The 13,677-nt window shown below is 35.7% G+C and overlaps 1 protein-coding gene across 1 annotated transcript in view; it reads right to left on the reverse strand.

Annotated features, from left to right (window-relative positions):
* The window catches only part of LOC117323648 (ryanodine receptor-like), a 170,788-nt gene that overhangs the window by 126,558 nt on the left and 30,553 nt on the right, over window positions 1–13,677 (reverse strand). The window contains 1 exon segment of the mRNA XM_033878977.1: window positions 6,389–6,511. Within this exon segment, the coding sequence (XP_033734868.1) occupies window positions 6,389–6,511 (123 nt within the window).

Below are 13,677 nucleotides of genomic sequence, written 5' to 3' on the forward strand. Positions count from 1 at the left end.
ACTTGTACCCCTAGCCAGTGACTTACAAAATTAACTTTTAATGAAAGACCTTTACCACAGAAACCAAAGATCAACACCACTACACACAAGCACCACTATTCTATATCACTACCAGAGATACAAAGACTATCGCTATTCTATATCACTACCAGAGATACAAAGACCATAATAGGCTAGTAGGCTTATATACGACAAACCAAAACTAGCTCTATGATACTTTTGATATTGTATATAATTGAAGAATACGAATATTACAGTAACCTGGAAATCTCCTTTTTTATTGAGGCAGTGACTTTTTACCGACTTCTGTATACATTTGTTTCAGGAGCACATGACTGAAACCAGTGTACAAGTATATAAACTATAGATAAAATGATGAGGTAAAAGATAACTCACTCTTTTCAATAAGAAAACCTGTTAGATATATGATCACAATTTAGGGACAGCTGTACCCACAGAAATGGTAGTGATTTGGTGCTATATGCAAGACATAATGGCGGCCAGCCAGCAATGTGTGCACGAAGGCGCACCAATGTATTGGAAGCAGCTGTTAATCACTGTCTTACAGACTCCTAAATGTTACAGATCATCAAGCAAATTACCAGACTTATCCTAATGACCAGCTTCACCTATAGGAATCCTGCTTGTATCAAACATCTAGAAGATTGGAAGTCTAGAAGATTGAAAGTCTAGAAGATTGGAAGTCTAGAAGATTGAAAGTCTAGAAGATTGAAAGTCTAGAAGATTGGAAATCTAGAAGATTGAAAGTCTAGAAGATTGGAAGTCTAGAAGATTGGAAGTCTAGAAGAGAAGAATGGAAGTCTAGAAGATTTTTGTTCAAAACAGTAGAGATTACTTTGTTCTATATTATATAACTGCAGAAATCTCCCAACTCCATATCTTAATGGCAGAAATCACCCAACTCCATATCTTAATGGCAGAAATCTCCCCACTCCATATCTTAATGGCAGAAATCACCCAACTCCATATCTTAATGGCAGAAATCACCCTACTCCATATCTTAATGGCAGAAATCACCCAACTCTAATCTTAATGGCAGAAATCACTTAACTCCACTTAATGGCAGAAATCACCCAATTCAACTCTGTAACATATAATTGCAAAAATTACCCAACTCCCTATCTTTATGGCAGAAATCACTAAACTCAAATTCTTAACCACAGAAATCACTCTATCCTATATTACATAACTGCAGAAATTACCCAACTTCGTATCATAACTGAAGAAATAAGTCTACTCCATATTGTAACTACAAAAGTCATCCTACTCCATATCGAAACAGCAGAAATCGCCTACCTTAACTATAACAATAACCCTACTCCGTATTGTAACGGAAGCCACTAACTCGACTATAGTTGCAGATACAAGTTGGCACACCAACAGAAAATGTCACAAAATTTATTGAGAAACATATAATTGAATTCATGCCTGTATTTAAATTTACATTAATTCAAGTTTGAAATCTTATTTCAGTTTGGTAAAAAAAAACTCAAAGCTGTTATGTATGTTTAACAAAACATCAACAGATAACCAGACATTCTGACAACCTCCAAAACCTTAAGATGTAAATTATGGTACATGTATGTAAGACTAATATACACCTAGTCACTGATTAACTTGACACATGTATGCACTAGTCTGCTTAATAAATAGATATAGCAGAAAGCCCACCCTCTGTTTTTTTTACACATGTCCATCAGAGGGTTACCGTATGTTTGGAGGAAAGGTTTTCACAAAGCACATTGCTATCAACATCAGGGTCTAGCTTATTTTTTTAGTTACTTTCCATTGAGCAGGTGCATGTTTCCATGGTTACAGTGGAGATACAATATTATCAGTAATTAACATACCTGTCCACAGTTTGTATATATTGTGGGGTATCATTTCTGTCACCACAGGATTAAAACAGCATCTTTTATTAAACAGAACTGTTCTGTACCCAAAGCATACTGTAAGATTGCTGTGGAATAAATTCATCTTGAACAATGCAAAGCCTAATCTTAGAACTAAGATCTAAATCTAAGGTGAAATGCATAGCCAAAAGTAACAAAAAAGGAAAATGCTAAGTCCAAACTCAGACTTGTATCTGGGACGTCCAAACTCAAGACTTGTATCTGGGACGTCCAAACTCAATATGAACACTGAATAATAAAGCTACCTGCTGGCTATTGAAGCTTTACTGCTACATTTATCAGGTCCCCATGGAGTATAACGTAAGATTCTAAGGCGTACGTACTAAACAAGCAGTATTCTATTCCAAAATTAAAAAAAAAAAAACTTATTTGCCCCTCTATCAATTTCCCATTTACTCTGAACAACTGGCAATACTGCAATGTCTAGTTATATGAAATATGGCTATATCAGGTGATCTAATATCTCACTATAGTTCTCCGATCATGACAACAGTTCCATCCAACTGCTTGCCTGTACTCTCCTTGGGGAAGGCTCCCCCATGTGTTTTCTATATACACAAACAATATAGACAAATTATTGTGTACTGGAGCTCGTCTGCTTCTAAATGGCAGGTTTACATACAATATTCACATCCTGTATTTCTTCTAAATACTTCCAGTTTTTTTAACCTGATAAAATAGATGCTGCCCATTCTTCTCATTTTGAGTAGTAGTCATACTACTGTGATGGATGTTACTCGTTAAATCTGACATTTACATTTTTTCTCAATTTAATAGATTGCAAGTTCAACTAAGAATTTTTATGTAAATATATGACTAATAAACCTACATCTACGACAGGAAAAAAGATAAGGTATTGTGATGTGCTAACCAAAATTTCTTGTTCAATTGAATCAAGCTGTTTCTATTCCCATATTGACTGTCCCAAAAGATCACAAATAACTCTGATTTCTATACTTGTAATGTTCAGAAATTCTACTGATATACATTTTACTTCAGAGTTTGGTTAATAAATGAAAGGTTTTGTGCCAAAGAAGCCGAGGCAGACATCCGTCAACACATGGGACTGAGCCAGACTAGGCCACAGCAAAATTATGGCTGAACCCCAAGAGAGTATTTCAATTTGTTCTGTGTTGCTGCAGACTAAACAAAAAGCAATGAACTACATGTCTACCAGAAGTGGACACCTGAGTACCTAATGATGAATTCTGAAAGTCAGACTCAGTTTACCAGACATTTACTGATAAATGATTTATCAATGAATTTTTGACACCATATACATTAATCTGAAATTAGATACATTGGTGTTGGATTTGTGGACAATGTGATATCCTATATAACTATATATCAGATAAATATAATGATTATGTGTTATTTGGTGGGCAAGTATAAGAAATACATAGGAGAAAATATATTTCACAAGTGGGGCTAATATTTCGATATTTTTCACAAGTGCACAACAAGAGTGAAAAATATCAAAATATTAGCGACACGAGGGAAATATATTAAGTATTATTGAAGATAGAGTTATATATTCTGTTTATTACATTTTTATAGTAATCTATACTGAGTCAGCTTTTTCCCATTTTCCCAATTGACACTTGTAAGCAGTGTTCTGAATGGTCAAATCAGGAAAAGTGACATTTTTCATAAGTGTCACTTTTATAGAATGAATAATTTCCTATATTTCACTGTTAAAAATGTAATAAAATATGACATAGATAAAATAACCTATATCTGGACTATAAATCTCCACCAATCTTTACATAACCACCAATCACATAAAATTCAATGAAACTTATATATTATGTCTTTTGTGCTCATCTATAAGCTCATTGCTGCAAGTCTCCCCTTGTTTATCATAGTAATTCAAAGCAAATCAATCTTCAATGCGATAGAGTTATCTCCCTTCAAATCTGTGCAGATTTAATGGAATAGTTATCTCCCTTAGGAGTAAGTGCAGGGAACAGCAATCAAAGATCCTATAATTGTATGTCCTTCTGAAGATTTACAGGCAGTGTAAGATCACTGAATGTGTGTCATTTATCACAGAATACTCCTGACATCAGGACAATGATGGGTGTATACCTCACCTACCAAAATAGACCATAATTAACAACACATGGCTCACTTATTTCACCTAAAATATCAGGGAATTGGTCAGCCCTCACCTCAAATGACCTCACTTCCTGTGAGCAAGTGTGGCAAAGTTTGATTGGGCATCGTATAGGCAGCATTAAGTAAAGTGACATTTGATTGGCTGAGATACAGACTGGATTATGTGGCAGTATTTGATTGGATATAGATGGAGTAGTGGAGGATTGGTAGGGCAACGTGGCACTCTAAGAGCGGAGATTCCTTTGAAGACAACTATGTGCCAACAATGGCTACAGGATAAGACAACACCAAAAACATTAATACAAATACTGGTGATAGTTAGTGTTCAGCACCTGCAACCATTTAACACTACACATGCTTCGTCCGACACAACCTAGGCACAGTTATTGTGAAAAATATTTTCTACAGAAAATATCAAGGTTAAACATCAGTTTATTATTAAAAAGGACCTAATTGACCTGTGTGATCAAAATGAGTCGAGGATAAAATTTGTGAAGTCTTTGGAGAAATTAGTTTTGTGTTACAGGTTATAGTTAATAGGAAATAAAGATGTGAGTTAAGATTTTAGTTTATAGTAAGTAAAAGGGAAGAAAACTAACCGACTGATTACTAGATAATATCAATACTGTGCTGCTAACATTGTTAACAAAACTTGTGCAAATAGAGGATGTTTCAATATACTGGGTACCTTGTATTGGCAGGGTCCTCCCTAGGTGTAACATACAGAATTGTTTCATACATATGATATTTTAAATTTTGCTAGATTTCAATAAAGGGTTTATAATTCTAGAATTTGATAATAGTGAATCATTATCCTTGGGTAAAATTGATATGTTTTTGGGCCACTGTCCAATAGTATATATAGCTTTAGGATAAACTTAGACCAGAAGGAGATATACCACCAGATATATTACAAACAGGTATAGCTGTTGTCATAGAAACACAATGATGACGAAGTACTGACTAATGAGAAAAACAAGACAATTAGACACTGTTCTCTCTGCTCTAGTTGACTCTAATTTCCCCCAGTACAAAGTCCCCTTATCTTTGACAGATGGCTGGCTCAGTATATATGCCTGTCTCATCATCTAGACTGTCAGCGAAAGAATCAGCTGTTGAAGTGACATCATACCTCATTAATAAGGAAACAGTTAGTTTCATACTTTGTTCACCAATAAATTACCACATATGATACCCTCAGTTATATTTTAACACTCTGTAAAGGAGGAGGAGTGGGGGGGGGGGGGGGGGGGGGGGGGGGGTGTTCTCCTACAGCTTACAAATTATGTGTAAGGGAGCACAACAGCTCTCATACATCTCACAATATATAATATGTTGGGGAGTTAACCCTGACATATAATCAGGAGAATAACGCACAAGGGAGGTAACTCTAACATAAATCACAACTATAAGATTTAATGGAGGTTATCGAACACTATTCAAATGTATAATCTGGATGGGAGTTAGCTCTAACATGCAAATTACAACTTTTATGCGTAGGGGAGATAACTCTAATACATATAGTACAGGTTATCATGATGTAACAAGTACAACCATGATGCACTTGTTGTATTGCCCCTGTATATGAGATATAGAGTTTTCTCAGCACTAGAAAGGTGCACTGTACTCTATGTGGATACGATTGTCAGTACACCAGACATTTACACCTTGGTATTCCTATCTGATGTTTATTGATAGAGAATAGCTTTGTTTCCATCATATCTACCCTGCATAACTTATAAAGATTGTAAGTGATTATGATTAATCCGATAGCAAAGTATTCTACCAGGACATTGAGCTTGTAGCTTACTGTCTTCATCACTGACAGCCGAACCTATACAGTGTATTCTTCCTTATCTTACCATCCTATGATAAAATCAGACCTTTTCCAAAATCAACTAGTCTTACTCCATATTTTCCTTGAAATTTCTAAACGTTAAATGTACATACAAATGGTATCTAAAGTCACACTGACTACCGTTTCCTCATAGAGATTTTATCTTCAAAAAGGTAGTAATCTCATCAAAAATGTACAGAAACCAAGACAAATAACATAGTAAGAAGTTGAGATTGACAGTTTTACAGCTATTAAAAAAATGTAAAAGATTGACAAAGGGAGGTAATTTGATATTTGATATGAAACTAAGTCATGAGAATAACTACTCAAATACATATGATGACAAGGGGAGGTAATCAAATATTTGATCTGACATTAAACAAATTTAAAAATCCAGTTCTATGACAAGGGAAGGTAGAAAATATCCAATGTTAACTTGAATGGATAGAAAAGATTTATAACCTTTTGCAAGGGGAGATAATCAAATATCTAATCTTACCTTGCTGGATACATTTTCGAGGAAACAAGTGCGGTTTCCGAAGCCTTCTGCTGCAAGACATACTCGCTCTGTTGTACTACTCTCCCGCGAGGACGTCACACAGCTGAGACAGACTGTATCATCCTACAAACAAAATTGAACTGTTATAAATATCATCAAGATAACAATTCTTACTTGTTAAAATATGAAAACAAAAATCAATTCAAACCTATATAAAACATCTGTTGACGTAATTGAATTGTTAATAGTTATTTGTAACATGTATTAGGCTTGTAAATTACATTTGTCAATAATCAATTATTTCGAAGAATAAGAAATCTTCAGTTTGTAACAAATTTGAAATAAATCACCATTTCAATTCATTTTCTGATTCTAAAGTCAGTTTGATATTTTAAAATGATAAAGTTAAAATTGACAAATTAAATTTAGATTCAGGGTTAAGGTTAGCATAATACACATATTGTATTTGGAAATATAATTTTAACTGATGGTATTTCTGATCTTAATATGACCAACTTGAGTGCCATGGTTTAGGTCACCACAAGGATCAAAGATTGTGGTCTATATCCCACCAACTACTCTTCCATCACCATAAAGCTTCCTGGAGACCCAGATTCAGTCATCAATTAGCCAGACAGATGCTTGTAGAGCATGGGAATCAAGTGATCAATGGTTATGGTCTATGATTCAATTACTTAATGGATTGTTCTACTGAGCTGACCCATAAATTGTTGACACTGTGGTGAATAAAATCCAATACAAGGCGATATGTTTACTCCTATCAATCTGTTGCAGGCTTGTCATTTCTATACATTACCAGATAGAAAATCTTATTTCTTCAATATGTTTTCATACTACAAGTCAACTAGCTATATAGACTGTTTGAAGTAAAGCAATCACTATGTGTGCCAATACAAACCTGTTATTGATGACATTAGAATGTAAACATATACACACAGTAATCTATTATCTTCAACACTCAGGCATTTGCATGTGACAAACACTTATGAGGAGGGATGACTCTTGTGTCTCTCATTCATTTACCATATTTATTCATCAATAAGGCGTCTTATGCCTGTTAATAAGCCCATGTCTGAAGTTCAGTGAAAATGCCAACAAACTCTATATCATTGTCTTGCAATAAGTCACCCACTCTCGAGACAAAACAGCCTCCCTGGGCTTATCACAGGATATGCTTGGTACCTATAATCCCCAGTCAGACCAATCAGGTCATGTATCCAATAAAACAGATATGAACAATGATACCCAGCCATTTTGTTATTGACTGCAAAGCTGTGAGAATTTCCTTTAGACATCAGATGCACTAATTGCTAAAAGAGACATCAGTTTTATCGCCACTCATTAGGGGATTTGGGCATTCTCACTTTCTGTTAATAGTTTTACCACAAACATCATACACTGTCAACTTCATGGCTAGAATGGCCCTTTGAGTATGATACAAATCTCATTTCAGTAGAGTCTGACTTCTAGCTACTGTATTGACAATACGGAAAATTCTCTCTCATAACGGTAAAAATGAAATTGTGAAAAAGTGTAGTAATATGCCCCAGTTTTTTTTTTATGTACTTTGTCCAAAGTACCATGGCACTGACATAGGGTAGTCAATATGTATCTATTTAGAACAATGTGGAGGGGGGGGGGGGGGGGGGGGGGGGGGGGGGGGAGGGGCTGGGATAAGAGTTTACCTAGGTTTACCAAACCACACTGACAATAGCTAGATCATGCTCTAATACACTAATTGACAGTCAAGATCGACTTATGGGGTGCAGTCTTTTGTCCCTAACTTGTGAGATGCAACTATGGCCATAAGTCCATCTGAATTTCGATATCCATTTTGATTTCTGTACATTACATTGCTAAATAACACATGCACGAGAGGTATAATGAGGAATTGAGAGAAAAAAACCTCAATTAATGTAAACACTTATTTTATAGACAAAATAGATGTTTTGACCTTATGAATTATGCATGCAAAATATATTACAAGAATGTTGACTGAGTACTAATCTACTAAAAAGATCGACCAGGAATAGAAAACTCAATGAGCAAAATAATGTGTTGCTGCCATCAGGAAGTAAGTGGATTCAATCTAAGATTCAATATGATTAGGATTTCAGAGAGATGATTTTAAGCAGCATCAATTCAGATTTTCTTCCTTTGAGCAAAATAACTCCAACTTACCAGTCTAACCTATCACTACACCTAGACATATATAACTACAACTGCACCAAACTAATCCCCCTGTTAATTAGTTCTGTATCATTGGTACAGAGACATCTGACCCCTATATACTGTATCATTTACATACTGATGTGACCTTATCTATATTCCCCCTTATTACACCTTAACATGGTACGTTCAAGGTACTACACAGGAATATACTTCTATTAATCTTTTAGAAATAAAAGGAAAAGGCATGAACTCTAGAAGAACAAGTGTGTAAGATATAACTGATGATGGTCGGAAGTAAGATTTTGATACAGGATGTGTATAAGGTTGGCAAGTTGATCTAGGAGAGAGTACAGACATATCTATATTATTGGCATGCCTCTTGTCTGATCTGTAAATCCTGACCAGATCAATGGCCCAATAAAACAAGCATCAGAAATTAAACACGACAAGTTGAATTGGTACAAGTATCCCAGGACGAGTATACAGGACAGAGAAAGCAATTAAGGTCAGGCCAGGACGAGTAGGACAGAGAAAGCAATTAAGGTCAGGCCAGGACGAGTAGGACAGAATCAACAATTAGAGACAGCTGATGAGGTGAAGCTAGGATGAGTAGGACAGAATCAACAATTAGAGACAGCTGATGAGGTGAAGATAGGATGAGTAGGACAGAATCAACAATTAGAGACAGCTGATGAGGTGAAGCTAGGATGAGTAGGACAGAGTCAACTATTAGAGTCAGCTGTTGAGGTGAAGCTAGGATGAGTAGGACAGAGTCAACAATTAGAGTCAGCTGTTTAGGTGAAGCCAGAACGTGTAGGACAGAGTCAACAATTAGAGACAGCTGATGAGGTGAAGCTAGGATGAGTAGGACAGAATCAACAATTAGAGACAGCTGATGAGGTGAAGCTAGGATGAGTAGGACAGAATCAACAATTAGAGACAGCTGATGAGGTGAAGCCAGGATGAGTAGGACAGAGTCAACAATTAGAGTCAGCTGTTTAGGTGAAGCCAGAACGTGTAGGACAGAGTCAACAATTAGAGTCAGCTGATGAGGTGAAGCCAGGATGAGAAGAACAGACATCAATTTGGATTGACCTTAATAGGTGTTCCAGGATGAGTAGGACACAAAGGTAGCATATAATTAGGTCAAGGCTGAAGAAGTACATAATTTGCCACAGGTCATTACCTCAGGGACAGAGGGAATATTGACTAATCAGTATGACTGTGTAATTTGTAACATAAAACCTGCCTACAAATCAGCATAAAACTTCATTTCCTCGTGACATTTCCTTGAGGTTTTGAGAGAAGCAATATGCCAGGATCACTGATGAGTTAGACTCCAACCAGTATATACATGTAACATACAAACATCACTGATGAGTTAGACTCAAACCAATATACATGTAACACATGTAGTTTTTAATAAGTTTCTATTTCATATGAGATTCAGTAAAACAGTCTAGACATTTTCAATTTATTGAAACTCTGCTGAACTGAATAAACTGGACTTTCATTGCCATTAATCAGAATTGACACATGAGCCACATGGTGCAATGATCAAAACATTCACATAAAGATGCCTTCAACCAATAAGGCATCAAGTTGAATATTTTGGTATTTTCTACTTCATTCAGCAGGGAATATTCAAAGTTTAAGCAATGTAAAACACTTCTGGTGTAAGGTAATTTCTCCCCACACCTTTACCTATTGTTCAACACAAGAAAATGTCACAGGGCATTAAAGTAGGCATCACATCTATCTCTGGCCACTGAAGCTTTTATGTATAGGACTGTATCCATGTATCTACGACCCATTTACTTGACTCCTGACTCTCCAGATTGTGTGACCCCATTATTATATCATTGGTCCTCAAATCATCTGACCCCTGACCTACATGTTGATGACCCCTGGCCCCTCTGAACTGTCTCTGTTACCTCTAAACTGTGGTCTTCGGATCATTTGACCCCCCCCCCCCCCCCCCCCCCCCCCCCCCCCCCCCCCCACCCCCCTGACTTTTACATCTATGAACCTTCACACTATGAACTTTGTCTGTAACCACTTGTCTGTGGTCCTGCAATACTTTGACTACTGATCTACGTATCTATGAATTATCCCTCACCCTGAATGTATAGCCCAGTTAACCTATGGTCCTGAAATGCTTTCCTCCTCACCTACATACTTATAAACCCTCACCATATAAACTGAATCTGTAACCCCTAGCCTTTGGGCATGTAATCCTTTGACCCTTGACCAACACATCTATGACCTTCTAAAATCTGCCTGTAACCTCTGACCTGTGTTCCTGTAATTCCTGACAACTGAACAACTCCCTGATAATTATCACTCTGCATGGGTTCCTGTTGTGGTGTTCAGTTCCCTGGAATAACATTATCAGGTTTGTCTACCATGGTAACATATAACAGAAAACCTCAACCTCTCATGGACATTAATTTGTACTACTTCAACAGTATTCTGTGTGGCTTAATGTATAATTTGAAATTACAAGAAGTCTAATATTTCATCTGGCTTTAAATGAGCTCATTATTGCTGTCAATTTACTGTCTTGCTGTGTTATCAATAAGTTTATTTTCAATTCATTACTTCCGCACTCAAGGCCATCCCAGATGGAACTAATACCATTATTTAATCCATGATAATTAAGCAACATTTAAATGGGTAGTCATTAATTTTCTCATATGCAAATCAAATATTTCAGTAATAGAATTAATTTTAATGTCTTTAATATTATGTTCTAAGGAAGTAATCAGATTTTTGTGCTGTTGCCAATGGACTGCTTGGACGGTAAAGAACGTAATTTTAAGCTGGTAGTCTGATCAGTGTACTTGTAACAAATTTGCAAAATAGCGCAAAAGGTTTTGCATGCAATATTAACAATAACAGACATTATCTTTTAAGACAGGTAACATATGTGCTTATAGTAAAACAATAAACTCATATTCTGTAAAGTCACCCACTGGAAATTACTTTGTAACTAATGAAAGATAATATATCATTTGATCAATACTCCCTAAACTTACATAATGATTTTTTTGTTTTTTACGACAGTTGTGACATTTCTATACAAAGTGCAATTAATTTACAAAGAAGAGGATACAATGGCCTCCTAGACAATTCTTAATCCTGATTATTAACTGCTGATCATTGAATCGGTTTTGGGATAGCTAGTACAACCTACTCTTTTGCAGTCTTTTGAAGAAAAATCTAGTTTTATGGCCTTTCTTTTATATTTTATGTCCAGTTGAAGCCCTGAACACCTGGCTACAATGGACATAATGAACTCCTCATCTGTAATTACTAATTAAATCCATACCACATCAACATTTCTACCAAACCTGGCTAATATTCTGAAATGATATCCCTAGTTACCCTCGAAAACTTACTTACTGTACATAATTATGCAAACAAGACAATCAAAAAGTGTTTCATCAGCAGTCACAGTCCCTAAATTTAGCTTGTATTAAATGTGCCCCTAGTGAGAGATTTCTATATGAATTTATTTATCTAACAGTTTTTATGCTTATTTAACAGTTTTTATGCCTGCTTTTATGGACTTACAGCCTTTCAGCTAAAGAGAAAAAAAGGAGAATGTGTTGAAGGGATGGAGGGAAAGGAAAGAAAGATTTACCTGGTATATTAATGAAATTTTCAGGTATTTAAAGCTTTGAAAAAAAAATGTTCTAATTATTCCAATAAACATTACAGGTATATCAGCCTTTGCCAGGTATGTTACATCACTGGTGTTGAACTTCAAATATCATTAGTATCAGCTTTGATGCTAAGTAATAAAGTGATTGATTTAGTGGTGACGAGTCCCCGAACAGTCAACCATCAATATTATTAATGCTTTAATAATTAATTCACAGGAGACCGTTTTAACACACGCCATTGTCCCCAACAGTGGCAACATGTCTTAACACTGTCCTGTCTTGACTGCACTCATTATGAAAATTAAAACCAAAGCAATTACCATTATATTCATTAAAACAAATTACCTGTTGAATGTGAGCAGCAGGTAAACTTGTTTAAATAGGTAATAACGTCTATTGTAAATTCTATTGTACTTGTTGTATGTGATGACCATTCAGTACATTATGTCAATGTTAGGTTGTATACATGTATACTATATTAGAGAATTAACACTGAACGTTTCCTATATGGACAGTGTATTGTGGAGACAAGCCATGTGTCTATATATTGGGTCTGATATGTCCCATGGCAACAATACAATCTAATATGCTTAACTAATTAACACAACAACATGGACCCTCAACCTGTAACCCCCACCCCAACAGCAATAAAACTGCATGAATATCTCATGTCCTCAGCAGCTTAACTCAGAAACCTGCCACCTTTACTGAACTAAATCAAAATAGAAATCTGCTTAACATGTCTACTGGTGTGCCAACAAAGACACAACACTTAATCCTGTGTGTCAGTATGACAGAATCACCATTCTGTGAAAATTATGATTTTGGACGAAGATCAAAATCTGAATTTCACTGTTTTATCCTTTTACCTCCCTAATTTTCTCAATTATTTTATCTCCTTTTCTCAATTAAAATACCAGTAGGATTGTTAGTTCAACTCCTGTACTTTAGCATTAGTAACAATGAAACTACCTTGCGTAGCTTTTTGGTGGTATTTTTTTGAGGGATGGGGAAGATGTTGGGGGATGTTGTTTTTGTTTCAGTAATGAGCTGATGAATCCAACAGCTGGACAAATACTGGTCTTATGTACAATGAGAGGAGTATGGAGGTTCAGGGAGTCAATCAACAAGCTTTAATTCATTAACTATCCCTGACCTTTGCTTGAATGTCAACCTGCTAATTGATTAACTAGGCTTAAGCTTTCAATGACTTCTTAAACAGCATAAAATGGGCCTTTTTAAAACTTTTCTACAATATGAACAAGACTTTATCACATCAAACTAATTAAACATTACAACAGACCAAGTAACAGAGAGTATTAACTCCACTAGGGTCAAAAGGTCAAGGTTTTGCCGAGGTATTCATACATAGCATATTAATGCGGACAGTTTTCCCTTTTTCATTATCCCTATTTTTTATCCCATTTA

The sequence above is a fragment of the Pecten maximus genome, chromosome 3, assembly GCF_902652985.1.
Source record: "Pecten maximus chromosome 3, xPecMax1.1, whole genome shotgun sequence".
NCBI classification, from domain to species: Eukaryota; Metazoa; Mollusca; class Bivalvia; order Pectinida; family Pectinidae; genus Pecten; species Pecten maximus.